The 16,405-nt window shown below is 40.7% G+C and overlaps 1 protein-coding gene across 1 annotated transcript; it reads right to left on the bottom strand.

Moving 5' to 3' along the window:
* Positions 1-666: 666 nt before the first annotated feature.
* Positions 667-8,463, bottom strand: DYNLT3 (dynein light chain Tctex-type 3). Its single transcript, XM_005501669.4, has 5 exons — positions 8,279-8,463; positions 6,819-6,860; positions 4,996-5,119; positions 4,013-4,090; positions 667-2,900 (listed from the first exon to the last, which is right to left on the bottom strand). The coding sequence occupies exons 1-5, from the start codon at positions 8,306-8,308 to the stop codon at positions 2,824-2,826; spliced, it is 351 nt and encodes a 116-aa protein (XP_005501726.1). The 5' UTR covers positions 8,309-8,463; the 3' UTR covers positions 667-2,823.
* Between the last annotated feature and the right edge of the window lie 7,942 nt (positions 8,464-16,405).

The following is a 16,405-nucleotide window of genomic DNA, read 5'->3' as shown; positions in this document are numbered from 1 at the left end:
ACAGACATCTGGCAGGCAATGAAGAGTAATGAATCTGCTCCTTTACTTTCCCTTTCACACTTTTCTGTTTAGATTTTTAAAAATTGCATGGGAAGACTAACAGGTGTCTTTTGTTATGAAGTTATGCTCCATATATATGGGCTATACTTAAATGCAAACTCTTCTGTCCCATTAATAAGACCTTCATTGATAACAGTAACTCATTCCCCTGATTGCAAAAGCTAAGAAAACATTATATAGATAGAATATACTACTGAAAAGTTGTTGTGGGTTTTCATATTCTGCAACTGATAGTTCATTCGTGAAAAAAAAAAACTACTTGGAAAAACAACTAACAGTGTTCAGCATTTTTTAAGAGTTATATTAAATACAAGTTTGTAACCACAAAGGATGGGGAAAAGAAAGATGGGAAAGAAGTTAAATTCACTAGGGTATGGTGTGGGATGAAAATAGTTTTCCCAGAGTTTAACAATAATCTGTCTGAGAAGACAAGAGGTGTAAGAAATTAGGCCAAATCCAGGAACTGGCCTTTGACGAGGTTTTGTCTCCAAACTGCAAACACAACTTCAAGACATTTCCCAAGTTCTCACTATCGTATACAAGTGAAGGAAAGGGGAATGTTTTTCTCATTTCCTATTTATATTGATCAAGAAGACAAGGCAAAAATACAACTAAGGCAAAACTTTATTTTTTTTTTGGTAGAAAGAAAAATTAAGCATTCTTATAATTCAGCAGCATTTTCTAGGTTTCTTCTGCAGCAGGAGCTTCACCAAGCCTCATTAAATTGACACTCAGTGCATCTTGTTTTCAAGTACTGTGAAAATACCAAATGAGACTACAAGTGGCTATTTGGAATATTTCTTCTGACCATGGCACCTGAATGCCCATTAAAAGGGCTTAAAAGCCACAGGTATTTTTACTCACCCACTTCTTAAACCGTATCAGTTGTACCGAACCTTTTTCCAGTTGCTACCCCACTTATTTTTTCACTTTCCACAATGCCTAATATCAGTGAAACTACTGCATTTTTGTCAGGTCCACAACTCAGCTCTTGGATGCTGGCACCTAGTTCAGAAATCGCTGTCCTAACCCAAATAATGTTAAATAATTATACATTTGAAGGGCAGTACAACATACAAATACATCTTCACGTTACACCTGCCTGTTAGGCAAATGCAATATTACAGTATTAATTTTACTTGCACTCAGGTAAAAGTAGAACTCTGTCTGCAAAGCAAGAGATTTTGAATGGTATTTTGAATTACACGTACACGTGTTCCTTTGTAGTCTCATACTAGCTATATGTATACACAATTAAAGCAATGAAATGGTTTTTAGCTTGTTCTTTGTACAGGACACTTTCTACCTGCCTTAATAGTCAGTTATCTGGAAACAAAACCAAAACCAAACAAACAAAAAAAATCAAACAAAACAGAACTGTGTAATAGTGCTTTAATATTAATTTGTTAAAATCCAAAATCCAAAACAGCCTCACGGTGGCTGTTATGTAGTTACCAGTCTCTTTCAAAGACATGCAGTAATAAAGAAAAAATTCTATCCTTAAGCAGCATCTGAGAAAACAACTTAATGTAGCTGCCACTTAGTGGCAGCAATCATTTAGGCATTTTTGGCATTGATACATCTCTTTATCGTATAATTTGTGCATTAATCAACAAAAATGTAGGCCCCAATCCAGCAAATACTTGCGTGTGTGCAAATGCTTTTCTTCCACGTGGAATATTTCAAGTTAAGACTCATCAGATGAGCAAAGTTAAGAACTTGCATAAATCTTCGCAAGAGGGGAACTCTTAGTGCTTAAAACTGAGTTGTATTATTTCATAGGACTAAGATCCAATTCTAGCCTTAGAGAACATAGAGAACACTCCTACAAAGAACAGATAGGTTGTTTTAAGATAAATGCTTTCAAAGCTAACAAGAGCCTTTGTGCCTTCTCTCCTAACGCCTTAATCCTGCTTGGAATAATGCGGGTCCAGTCTTACTGCCCTCGCTCCTGGCTACTGCATGAAGAATCAATAAAGTGCTTGTCACAAATTCTGCAGTCATGGTATAAAGTCAAATTTCAGTACCTTCAGAATGTTTTTAGATTTATAAACTATTAATTAAGGGCTGATGTCTGATCCCCAGCATGCTTCCCTTAGTCAATAACAAATGTTATGTTCTTCATTCTGAAGATAAATCAGAATTCTGTTAGGACTAGGCATATTTCACCTTTGTCCCAGTGAAGTGATCCTCTGCCTCCAGGGGAAAAGCTTAACTGGATTTAATTTCAACGTAAATGTTCATGCTTGACTGAAATGTGATGCTCATGCAATGTCACAAGCATCGACATTCAATGTGACAGTTCACTTTGTTTAATCAAACATGAAGCACCAGTATTGTTTACAGAATATCCACTCTGAATTGCGTTCATAATTTGTTCACAAATGCACCACAGTCCTAAGAGGTCTTGCCCTCTGACCTTTCCTTTGACTTTGTGTTTTGTTCCCCTTGAATATCAAGTATCTTTGATATTAGCTTTGATATAAATCGTATTGATCTTTGTGGCACCTTCTCATTAACATACTTCTGAATATTTAAATTACTAAAAATTTCTCTTTAGATAGATACATATATATTTTAAATTTTTTGCTAGCTTTCAGATAATTACTCTATGAGAACTGGCTTAGACTGTATGCTCCCTGTAGAGAACTTGTGTATGCTTCTCATACAAAAACAAATAATGGTTTGAAATATTTAGCCATGTGTTTGGATGATTATTTTTTTTAAAGGCTTCGGTGTTGCTTATATTTATCTTCCAGTCAGCTACAGGATAATAGCAACAGCAAACACATTGACAATGCAGTTCATTGTTCGGTTTTCCCATCTCACTGTGCAGGTTCCTAGAAGAGATTATTACAAATTAAAAACAGAATTCCAGTATCTTTACTGCATTCGCTTTATCGCAGTACAAATTATGTAAAATTAACATGAATAATTCATCTGTGATTTAAGGCAAGTACTATTATGTCATCTTGGCTATAAATAGACCACACTGCTCAAAACATTTTCATTAACTTGTACATTGTTTACTACTTAACATGAGCCTTGTGTGCTTAAGACAGTTTCCAGGAAAACACCATTTCAGTATTTCTCTTTAAAAGCTAGGATTGCAATAATCCTTGAAAATCCCATACTGAAACTGGCAAGATAATCAGACAAAAAAACAGAACAAAGACTGGATCAAATATATTCTAGTGTGTTTGCTTTCTGTAATTTTTCCTATTCTATTGTATCAATGTATCAAGGCCTTACAAGCTAAGGAAACATGAAGATTAAACTGTACTTGCTTGCTGAACTTAATTTTATGATTTCTGGGTTTTTTTTAAGCTTAATTGACTTTCTAATGCCATCCCTATTTTTAAGTTAAATCTTGGCACCCCCTTCTAAAAAGCCCTTTCTTAGTCTGTGATAGGCATAAAATTGTTTTAATCTTGTTTCCCCAAGATACTATGAATCTGGGAAAAAAATGCATTTAGATCTGATTTAGAAGCAATAAAACACATCCAAAGCCTGGCTGATAGTTAAGCAATGGAAAGACACACTGTTAGTCAACCTATTTCTGTTTTTTACCAAGTTCTGTTCTCCTCCAAAGTAGCGCTGTTCCCTTGCAGCAGACAGGCAGGTATGTTTAGGGCTACCCACTTGCATTTATTGCCAGCAATGTTTTGCTGCCTCTTCAACTGACCTGTGGTTACCGACGAAGATTAAATGTTTTGACTCTTGTTTCAGAATGAAGGCACTTCTGCTTCTCATAATTTACAAAGCAATCACTCTTAATGCTCTGACTCTGACTGCTAACAAAATATTTCTGCTGGGATTGTAAACAACCATCTAATCCTGGAAGCTACTGCTTCTACAATCTCTCCTGAAAATGTTCAATTTAACTATTACAACTGAGCAATAAGTAATGTTTCTTTTACTGTAAATTTTTAATTTGAGTGAGGAAACTTACCATCAGTTGTAGTATCCCAGAAGCATGAACTTGCTGTGTGAAGACCAGCTCCACTCCTCTGCATCACTGCACAGGTTACTGCAAGATACAGTCATTAAGCAGGTGAATCATTCAGTACTTCTGAACTCAAGCCTGCATTATGTTTTCAAAGGGCTGGCTGGTGACATTCAGCCAAGTCAAAACCTTTTTTGACAACACCCTTGCCCTCAGCATTTTCCTCCAGAACTTGGTATTCATTTCACAATTATTTTTACTTGCATAAAGACAACGGCTTTAACAAATGCTTGCTAGTAGGATTATGGCTTTTATCTTTTAAACTGCTTATACATGGCTTGTGTCACATGCACCTCAGAAGGGGATTGCAGGTGCTGGCCTCACAGGTACAGCAGAAGTCGCACTTGATGAGAGCTGTTTCCCAGAAGTACTGGTGGACTGCTCTCTGAAACCACATTCTAGTAACAGGCAGCATTTCTAGACTGACCAGTGATGGCCACAAAAACAGTGACAATCTGAATCCAAGACTTTCAAAACAGAGTGAAAACACTTGCTATTACATTAACACTCCACAAAATGACCGAAGTGGCTTAAACTACTTTTTTTCCATTTCACTTCCACAGATATGCATGTAAATATAATGGCACACAACTTAACACACAGGACTAAAGTTCTGTAAATGTCTATACTTACAGAAAGCTTAATCCTACTGAAAATATTATTTAAGACAAGCAATTATTTCCTGAAATGATACAAGAAGTTTATGTAATTGTTTTGCGGTTGCTTAGCCATCAGGAAAGACTGTGTCCACCAGGTGACACCACCATGGTTTTACCACAGATATTACTAAAAATCTATATAACGGAAGAGTTCAGGAATCTGTTTACAGTTTAAAGCTTTCTATTGAATACAGCACTGCATTCATGTGAACCTTCCAGCAATTATTTATTGTGATTGTATGTGGTAAAAGTATGGTGGCTTGTACTTACCAATGTACTTATATGTTTTTCCGAGCTTTACCAGATGTGTCAGCGACTGTTCTACTATAGCAGCAGTCCACTGGTTGACTTTGTTGTGATTATAATCTGCCTTGCCTAAAACACTTTCTATGCACTAAAACAGAGAAAACAAAATTAGTTACAGTAAACATAGTTCAAAACATAGAGCTTTAAAATGTCTTACATAATCTGAGGAATTTTATCTGGCAATTGGATTACTTTAAATCACTTGAGCTCATCAGGCACCAGTTGCTGAATGGGAAGCAAAACGAACCTTCTTGGAAACTTATTTTTAGTACATATTTGCCATATTATTTCATGGAGAAAAATGAGGCTCTGACTGAACATCTATCGTAGGAAAGACCTTAGCCATATGCTTTAAGTACCAAGTTAAGTGAATGGATTTATTTACCACTGAAGATATTAACACATCAATAATGTCAGCTAGGACTGGCGTTTCAGAGCCAGCAAGAGTAAGAGATACTCAAGGGTCACATCTTGCAGCACAAGAAATACTGAACTGCTTGAAAATTGCATGTTCTCACAACTGCTAGAGATTGGCCAATCCTTGCTTAAAATGTTTGAACACAAAGCCTTCTCTCTAACTCTTAAACTGCATTATCTACTTCTAAGAAATTCAGAATTACGTGCTGATGGATACTTCTTAAAATTGAGAAATTTGCTTAAGAAATGCAAACCTGGGAAAACTAAATATTATAAAATAAAACTATGTTCTCCTCTGACTCAGTAGGATGAATCCCATGCACTAACCACCCACTAACAGGCTGTGTAAGAGTGTTGTGCCCCAGATCTTAAAAAGCCCAATTAGTTCTGATCACAGTGTATAAAGCTGGACAAAGGGCTCAATGGAAAGAAACATTCATGAAACAGAAGAGGGACAAGATCCCTTGGGGATTTTGGTCCTTCCAGAAATGTACCCAGTGCTAAAGCTCCTCAGCTCTGGTTAAGCTTTCCATCAGAGGCAGAAATGCTTGGCTTTACTCCCAGTGTCTGGAGTCTCTGTCATACCATATCCAGCCTTACAAGGCAGGTTCAGTTATATAAAGCATTGAATTAGCATTTATCTGACATTCAGGAACTTTCTGTTGCCTACTGGAACAGTTCTCAAAGTGCAGCCCTTTCCCTTCCTGACAGGGCAGGTGGGAAAGGACCTGCAGAGCATTTCTTTCTCAAAATGATATTTGCCTGCAAAACCTGACAGCACCTGTATGCCACAGGCCCTTCATTAGTCCCTTTCCAGTTACTACATATTCCACTAGACCATCAGGCTACTCACTTTCAACCTGTTCTTGTTGTGTGAAAAGTATTTTTCAAAAGCATTGCTAGAATAATGAGCTCATGTAGTGCAACCTCCTGTTCAAGCCAAGGCTCACTTCCAAGTTTGATTGCACTGCTCAAGGCCTTGTCCAGTCAAGTGTTACAAATCTCTAATGATGGAGAGTCTGCAAGCTCTCCTTGTGACCTCTCTAGTGATCAACTACTCTCTAGCTGGATAAAGGGGGAAAAAAAATTGTGTGAATTCCCCTTGCAACCTGTAGCTGCTGTCCCTTGTCTTTCCACTGTAATGTGGATTCTCTCTTTTCTCTCATCTACCTTCTCCTATTTAGGTAGTTGAAGACAGCAATTAGATGAAGATAAAGCAGCCTCAAATGAAATTGTCTTTATTTTACATAGATAATACTTTCATATAAGACTGAATTTATCTGGTATGGTCAATGACAGTAACTGCTTTCACTACAGTGCAAGGTGAGATTAAGAATTTATTTGAAATACACTTGTGATCTAAAACCTACCTCCTTAACTATGTTGTGGGCCTCATCAGCATTGAAGATCATCTGTAATAAAAAAGAGTTGTTGTTATTTCTGATACAAAAGCAAACAAATGATGCAGTTTTACTCTAAGTAACATGTAACAATCAGGCCCCATGGCTGACTATTTGTATTGTGCAGTTTGCCTAATTTTAAAATCTTACTTTTTCCCCAGCAGCATACACACATTATTTAGTATTGTTTTGATAGCTACATTTCAGTGGGTCAAAAAAACTTGGGTCTCAGTGAGCCTGGAAATAGGTTCAACTTGCACTTTCTGTAAAGGTTGAATTCCACCACTGTCCATGCTTGTCATGGGAATATTCTCCAAGACAATCTCTTCAGCAAACCTTTTCCCCTGGGTCTTAATCTTGGTTTTTACCAGAGTCACGGATTTACCCATGGGTTAAAATACTGGCACAGGTTGCCCAGAGAGGTGGTAGATGTCACGTCCCTGGAGACATTCCAGGCCAGGCTGGACGGGGCTCTGAGCAACCTGATCTAATTGAAGATGTCCCTGCTCATGGCAGGGGGAACTATTCTATGATTCTATGATTTTGCTGCCAAATGGTAACACACAGTTTTGCAACTCTAGTATCAAAACAACTAGTTTCCACAATCATTAGCTCACCCAAGTTACTTTCTCCAGTGCAAAAAAAGCTTGTGAGTTTTAATGCCTCCTGTTTTCTGTTCATTCCTACTCACCAGCATTTAGCTTGTCTTCCGAAGGAAACACCACACACACTGTTGTGCCATCTGTCTCTCCACACCCATCAATTTCAAACACATGGGCAAGGACAGAAACCTCAAGGACAAGATGTTTCCACAAGTCGTTTGTTTTGTTTTGTTTTTTGTTAATGAAAACTGGTGGCTAGGTCCCCTGGGGAGGTGGGGCGGGAAAGGCTCCTTCCTCAGTTCTGGCTGGCAGGGATCAGCCTGCAGTGCCAACCATGCCAGCACTTCTTTTTTTTTTTTCCAGGGATGAGATAAGAAAAATGGCCGCAGACTGACAGCACCACGGCGGGCAGCAGCACCCCGGAACACCTCTTCCACTTTCCCTCACAGCAGCTCCCAGCTCACCCAACTCAAACCGAAGCCCGGAATGGGGGGCAGCGCCGAGCCCCCAGCCCCACGACACCCCGTTCCGTCCGGAGGCGGGCGGCCAACTGTCGCACGGACCCCAGGGGTACCCGAAGGGCGGGGAACGAGAGGTTCCCCTCGCACAGCCCACTTGTATCACTACACCTCTCAACCTGCCTGTCCCGGCCAGGGCGGGGGCAGCGGCCCCGACAGCGCTGCCCGACCCTTGCCAGGCTCTCAGCCGCTTCGCTTCGCTCCGGTGCTGCGGGTTGTGCCCGGGCGGGGGACGAGGTCGGAGGATCTCGGCCCCCCGCCCGCACACAGCACACAGCCCACAGCCCCGTCGGAGGGCAACTGCCCCTACCTCGTCGTTGTGGGGGTGAAACTCCTCCATGGCCCCGGAGCGGGCGGCGGCTCTTCCGGCAGCAGCGGCGGCGGCGGCGGCGGCGTCGAGTCCTGCGCGGCTCCGCCTCGGGCGGGCGGGGCCGGATCTCCGCGGGTCGGCGGTGCTTGGAGCCGGCTGGGCTGAGCTGAAATGGAAAGGAGTCAGTGTCCACCCGCAGTCTCAGGCAGGCTGGCAGTGACCATTCTCGGGCACTCGGGCTGCTGAGGCGGCCGCTCCTCCGCCGGCCGGTGCGGGAGGTGCAGCCCTCGGTGGCTGCCGGTGCGTTTCGCCCCGGCTGTTGCCAGTTTTCAGCAACCCTGGACCGGGTAATGCGACCTGGTGTTCACAGTCCCGTATAACAGCGGTGAAGTATTTATTTGTAGCTATATCGTTATATATATACCCTTTGCTGGGTATAGAGAATTCATACAGAAGTTACTCCAGAGGAGCGGTCATGTGCTTCCCCCTCTCCCCTTTTTTTCCCTTCTGTTTCTGGTTGAATCTGTATCAATTATCTGACACAAAGTTGCCATTAGGTTTTAATAATGGCAAACTGCAATCTCAGGTTAATTCCACTTAATAACAAAAAAAATTATCCTGAATTTTGACTCAATACATAAATACATCGGATCTTTTCTCTCCCTCTGAAGTTGCCTGGGAAACAGGAAAGGCAACTGGTACAAAACAATGCAGAATTTTCAAAATCTGGTGGGTTATTATTATTATTATTATTGAGGAGTCTTGTGTAGATTTAGCCTCTGTGGTATCTGGTCTTTCTAAACCAGAGTGAGCATGAGAGAGAGGACCAAGGGCGTCTCTAGTTTCAGTTTTGGTGACGTACAGTTGGACAGATACATGTTTACCTTACAAAAGGGTCTCTTGCTCAGTGTTAATCGCATACTTCTTGGAAAAACTCACCTTGAAAAACATGGAAGTACAGGTGGAAGCAAAGCTAAACGTTTTTCTGTTGCTTGCTCTCCAACTAGCTTTCATGTTTAGTATTTGCTAATGGCTATAGAAGGAAAAGATCGGAGATGAAGACTACATCTCTATAAGAGCAGCTCTTTATGAGCAAACACAGATAGATGTATTCTTAAGAAAACACATGACACAAAATTTCCTTCAGTATAAAGTTTTGTGTGTTGTGACCTCTGCAGTATTTTCACAGGCTAAGCTAGCTATAAAATTGTGTATTTATTTTTAAAGAAATAAAAGCTAGCAGAAGCATATCTTGTATATGCATTGGCATCCTGTAGACAAAGCTAACAGTGCTAAGATAACTTATGCTTGGATACTGTGCATTTTTTATTCTCTGTATTTTCAGAGATCATGCACCTTTGCATCTGTATCTTTGGATGCAGAATACTATCAAATTAAAATAGTTCCAGACTATTTTTCAGTTCTGCTTAGGAATATTCAAAGAAATGCATTCTTTGAAATATTAGCAACAATTATCTCAGTGAATTTCATGGAAAATAGAGAGGATGCCTGAATGATCAATGAGTATGTGTAATGCAAAAAAAAATTACCTGTCCTTCTTCCTCCACTACCTTTTACAGATAGGAGGATAGCAGGAGGTCTGAGGAAATTCTGAGTATATCAGGCTCAACATCCAGAGAGCCATTAGAAAAATAACAAAATGAAAAAACAATTTTATAACAGAAAGTGTTTACAAAGAAATATCCAGCATCACCCAAGAACGCCAACACAGATTTGTCAAGAGTATACGTCAATCTGATTTTATTCTTTGGTAGGACAACTGTTTTAATGGATGAAGAGGAGATAAACAGTAGGTGTGTTATTCTGTAGTATATTTGTCTTTTTATGCTCTCCCACATAATATACCATCTGAGGAAAAAGTAACGAGTCATTCCTAATAAGGAGTTATCAAAGCGGGAGGAATAAACACAAGAAGATGTGTGGTTTTTCGCCCCAAGAGCTCATCGGTATTACTTGCAATTGCAGGAATCATGGAATAAAAACAGTACTTACAAAAGCTTTTAATGACAGTATGCTGAAAGAAGTTATAAGCACATTGAATGACAGGACCCAAGCTTAAAATACTGAATAGGTTGGAGAAATCAACAAAAAGAAATTTAATAAAAAATATAAAGTACTATCTGTAAAACAAGAACATCAAATGCACAAACACTAGTGGTCTAGGCAGTTATGCTGCATAAAAAAATAAGGAGTTACAACAAATAGGAACCCAAACATGAAGTTATAAATAACTAAATACAGGGAAGAATACCATGAAGGGCACAGAAGGCAACTAAGTTGTTCTGCTGGGTGTTGATCAGGCATTGAATGCAACTCTCAGCCCAGTGTGAGGGTGGGACAGGGACAGAGAAGTAATTCTCCCTGAAGGCAGCAAGACCAAAAGGAAGTGTAGAAAATGTGATTTGTTGAGGAACTGCATTTGTTTTATATCCCTTGCCCAGTCTTCCTCGTACATGTCTCTGACTGCATAGCGATTCACCAAAAAAGGTTATTAATGGGCCAATGTATGATGAAAGTTAAGACAAAAAATAATGCCTTTAGTGTGAACTCAGGGAGATTTATGTCAAATATTAGAAAAATAAAATCCAAGTATAAGAGTAATAAGGCAGTGAAGCAGACTTGGTTTGGAATCACCTTTGCTGGATCAATAACGCATTAGATAACATCTGCCAGGCATCTAGCTAGCCTTTAGATAGGAGGAGGTATTAAATCATCTTTTGAGATAGCTTTAGACTTAGATTTATTAAGGTTTCACAACTATTGAGTGGTTATTTTCCTTTTTTTCCTACAGATCAACTCTTTATTTAATTTCAGTAACAAAAATCACCTTTTTTTTTTTTTCTTTTTTTTCCCAAGAATGACTAATGCTATCACTGGTTTCACAAGAGCAATGCTAAATTGTAACAAGGAACCAGTACACTTCTTTTCAAGGGGAGTTACCTGGTAACATGCTTCATTCTTTATTACACTTCTTTAAATTGTAAACTGGAAAATGCTAATGGTTGGCAGTATAGTTAGTTCTATGAACTGTAACAGAAAATGCAAAAGTGATTAAAGAGGTGGCTCAGAAATACAACCCTAATTTTGAAGGAGCTGTAGGCTTTCATCTTTCAAATGCGGAACAGGAGCTCTTGAAAAGACAGAGAATAAACAGAGCAGCTCAAATAGCTTGTTGATTAAAACCCAAATATTTGAAGAGGATTTGGCATACTGGAGAGGTGGCAGGCCCTGCAAGGCTGTACAGATTCTCCATGCTTGTGCTCAGCTGGTAAAAACTGTGAGTCCTAGTGCGTCTCTCAATTTTTCCTTTAAATTGTTGTAAACATTTTAAAGCTTCACTTTGACTTTGAAGCGTTGAACACAAAATCAGTAGAATTCTGGTATTTAATTGTTCTCAGTTCCTAAGCTACATGTGGCTGGAAGCAGGAGGAAGGCTCAGTGTGTGCTGCTCTTGTTCTTACTCTCTTCCTACGCACTCACTGCTTGGTATCACAGGGAGTGGAGCGGTGAATTAGATGGAATCTTGGGCTAATCAACATCAGTGGCAGCTTTTGTGTGGGACTGATCAGGGATGCCTGGCCCCAGCAGAGGTTTTGATTATTTATTTATTTATTTATTTATTTATTTATTTATTTATTTTCCTGAGAGATGCTTTAATGTTAACTGCAGTGACTTACTAGAACTCCTTTGAAGAGCTGAGTGCTCACTCAACCATTCTTTTAAAAATGCCCAGTGAAGTGCCAAAGACTGTCCTGTCCCACCAGGTGGAATTAGAGACGAGTTAACTCTGAACGTGATGTGTCTCACCATGTGAGATCAGGTGTGAGTTAACTCTGGGTATTTCTGTGCGGTTTTGCAAAGTGAATGACAGACAATCACTGAAGAGGTCAAATTCAATTATGAATTTACTAAAAGCATTTGGTAGAATACAAGTTACAGTGATTAGTGGCTTGCCAAAAGTCTATTATTATATCACAAAACTTAGTAAGACTTTAGCAGCAGAGCTTACAAAGATATTACCTTTCTATGGTCAAGAAGAAGGAAAATTGAGAGAGAGAGGAGGAAAACTAAGATATCAGAGAGAGAGAGAGAGAGAAAGAAAGATATCACTTCTCCACAGGTTGATCAGTCCCATGACGTTCTCTGGAGGGTGTGGTCATGTTGAAGATTTCAGTACATACTGCCATCTCATGTCACGCGTGAGGTCGTTTTATAACCCAGTTCATTTACTTGGGAGATAGGAGAGGGCGGTTTGTCTCCTCCCTCTGTTCTTTCTGGAAACGGGTCTGGGGTCTTCAAACTAGGAGAAGTTCACAGTACTGACCAGAAGTGAGTTGTTTTGCCTCTCAAGGGTAGCTGTTGGTTTGTGGTTTCTTCTGGTTGCTGGTTGTCCACCAGATGGTTCATCTCTATCATCCCAGTTAGGCCATGAGGCCTTCACAGCAACACTGTTAATGGCTTCTATCTTAAAAATCTATGTTTCGTTTCACAAAACCTTGGGAAAGAAAAGACAAGGTGTCTGATGCCACAGCCATCTATCTTTTCCACCCAAAGTATCAAAAACTAGATGTTTAAGGTATGACACCATTCTTTGTTTTAATTGGGATGGGGGGAGTGCTTCAAGGCTGTCACAGAGACATTGCTATTTCCATGCTACAAATAGTCTGTTAAAGCAGATTCTGTACTTTTCGAATTGTCAGAGTACTGTTGAATCACACGGTGATCACTACAGCACCAAGTCCGTGCAGGCAGCTTGGCCCAGCCCCATGGAACAAAGTGTGGAGCTGGAATCGCCGCAACCGCATCCGCACGATGCTGCCTTCGGCCCCTGCAGCTGCTGAGTGCGGGGTGTTTGCTCGGTCCCGAACCAGAGTGGCTATATTGCAAGTCTGTGCTGGCTTCCTCAGAACCTGATTTGATTTGTCAGATCAGCTTTGTGATATGACGACATACATAGACGATTTCCGGGTTAACCTTGATCAGGGGACATTCTTAAATGCCCTAAACATTTATTTTCTGTAGTCAGTATTTAAAATGTACATCAAAGTAGAATAATTTTTCGATGCTAGTAAGTTTGAATGGCACCCACTGTAGTGGCCTACCCTCTTAAATGTTCCAAACCAGTAACATTAGTATTATGACATCTGATGAATAAATAGGAAGTTTTAATTCTGTTTCACAATTAATATTATTCAGATTTTTAGTAAGTTTATTTTCTGTAAGCATAGCTCACATGCTGTGTTTGAGTTGAGAATGAAGCAACAATATTTTACTCAAGTTAACAAAGAAATTTTTGATGCTATGCATTTTTCAAAAGTGCAATAAAACCGTGCTTGGTGAAAGTAAACGATCAACCATTTGATGAAATCTCTTCAAAGGTGAAAACTGAGAGCACATGCTTACTCGCACTATACACTAAGTGGTGCTTTGATTTATGTGCTGTGTGTCTTTGAAAGTATGGTACTATGAGCTTTAGAGAGAATAAGAATCAATTCCTTTCTTAATGTGTTGATGTGCTAAATGTTCTATTTTTTACATATTGTTTGGTAGCACTGCTGCTAGTTGTTTAGGACTTTCAACTGCAAGACTCCATTTAACTATTTAGACTGCTTCCAAACATCAGTAACCTCATTGGCTTGAGAAGAAAAGCCACCATCAGTGTTGGGTTAATGTTCAGACTCGATGATCTTGAGGGTCTCTTCCGACCAAAATGATTCTATGATTCTATGATCAGAGAAATAGAATGGAGAGACAGTGTTAGATGTGAATATGGTATGGACAGAGTAGGCATGAGACAGACTAAAAGGAATGAGAAGCATGGTAGGGAAGGAACAAGAAGTTGCCAGCCAGCATGGAACATTTTGGAACATGAAGCCCAGTGTACCTGAATTTCAAAATGCCTCTGCTGGTCAACAAATAGCTGTGAACCCCACTGGCAAAATGAAAGATACTCTAGCACGGAAAAAAAGTCACACACCTTCTTGCAACCCCAAGACTGAGTATTCTATAAAGGCTTATCACAAGCTAATGCTGCAAATGACTGTGGAAAGTCAGAAGCACTATTACTACATAACATAGAAACTACCGAGCTGGAAGGAGAGCAGAGCATTTGCCCCCTTGACTTCCTAAGCTTTGAAAATTATTCTAGCACGAAGCAGATAGAACAGTGTCATGTCCCTGTTCCCAGGCAACTATACAGACATATTTCGCTTGGAATAAAAGCTGATCGACATTTTGCATTTCAGACCTTACAGTTTTGGCAGAAAAATAATTTTCAAAATGAAATGTAATTTGTAGGAACTGGTCACCGGCTCACTGAGGGCAATATATTTGTCGTTGCTTTCATGACAGGACAAAACAGTCTACAATCAAACTAATTTGCACTGGTCCATGTGTACTGTCTATATGTAAAAGCTCAGTACTATACACACTCTCTGGAACAAGCAGCCAAATGCTACCAGCAAGTGTATCTAGCAATATAGAAGAAAAGGTGATCGATGGACATTGGGTGAGGCACTAACGAAACGTAGAATGTGATTGTCTGAAGAAATGAATGATGCTGTGTGTGGCAGTAATTAATCAGTTCATTGAACTACATCAGAAGCAGCTGTTGCTTGCCCTTAAGGATGCTTGCAGTAGTTTTGTGTTTATAAAGCCTTCTACCTTCTCCAAAATTAGAGCTGAGGAGAAAAAAATGGGGGCAAGTAGGTTATGAAGGAGATCTCTTCTGGAAAAAGCTCTTTAGTATTTTCGTTGGCACCAAACTCAATAAAAGTTTGTGATGCACCTAATTAACCTCTCTAGGTTTCAAATATAAATGTCAGCCTCAAAGGAAGAGATGAAAGCAATAGATGATCCTTGAGAATGGTTCTCTTTTTGAAGCTTTTAGGAAACAGGCAAACTCTTACCTAGGGAGAGAACAACACGCTCGCAGCCTATCCTCCTGTGCTGGCTCAGAGGTCCCAAATAATGGTGCAACCCTTCTGTACTGGGTTTATGTGGCAGGGTGCTGGCAGTGGGGTGGCCTCTGTGAGAAGACACCAGGAGCTGCCCCCATCTGAGATACAGCTGGTTCCAGGATGCTCCAAAGCTGGGCCCATCAGCCAAGCTGGTGGTGCCTCTGGGATAATGTGTTTAAGAAAGGGCGAAAAACACTGTGCAGCACCTGTGCGAGACAGGAGTGAGAAAAACATGAGAGAAACATCTCCACAGACACCAAGGTCAGTGAAGGAGGGTGAGGCGGTGTTCCAGTTGCCAGAGCAGAGATTCCCCTGCAGCCCATGGAAAAGATGATGATGAGGGTGGTTGTTGTCCTGCAACCTGTGGAGGACCATGCCAGAGCAGATATACACATAGCAGCCCATGAAGGACCCCTTGTTGGAACAGGTGTTCATGTCATGGTGGAAGCTGCAGCCCATGGAGAGCCCATGCAGGATCAGGCTCCTGGCAGGAGCTGTGGCCTGTGGAGAGAAGCCCATACAGGAGCAGTCTGTTTGTGAAGGACTACACCCCTTGGAAAGGTCCTGTGCTGGAACTGTTCCTGTAGAACTTCAGCCTGTGGGAAGGACACGTGTTGGAGAAGTTCATGAAGGACTGTATCGCATGAGAAGGACCCCAGGCTTGAACAGGGGAAAGAGTGAGGAGAAAGGAGGGGCAGAGAGGAGCTGGTACAGACAGACTGCAGCCCTGGTTCCTGATTTCCCTGCACCACTTGGTGGAGAGACGGTAGAAGAGTTGGGAGCACTCCCCTGAGGAGGGGAGTGATGGAGTGGCTGGGTGAGGGTCTAGCACATCTACTGCTCCCCAGGTTCTGTAGTCAGGGCTCCCTGCAGACTTCTGGAAACAACACCTTTCTCCAAACCTCAAGCTGTACTCTGTAAACATTTGACACAGTCTCCCACAGCATCCTTACAGCTAAATTGAGGGAGTGTGGTCTGGATGACCAGGTAGTGATGTGGACTGCGAACTGGCTGAAGGGAAGAAGCCAGAGAGTCGTCGTCAATGGGGCAGAGTCTAGTTAGAGGCCTGTATCTAGTGGAGTGCATCAAGGGTCAGTACTGGGACCCGTATTATTCAATATATTCACCAATGTTTTGAACAAGGGAA

This window comes from Columba livia, chromosome 1 (genome assembly GCF_036013475.1).
Source record: "Columba livia isolate bColLiv1 breed racing homer chromosome 1, bColLiv1.pat.W.v2, whole genome shotgun sequence".
Taxonomy (NCBI): domain Eukaryota; kingdom Metazoa; phylum Chordata; class Aves; order Columbiformes; family Columbidae; genus Columba; species Columba livia.
Note: the sequence above shows the minus strand (reverse complement) of the source record. Positions and strands in the feature narration are given on the sequence as shown.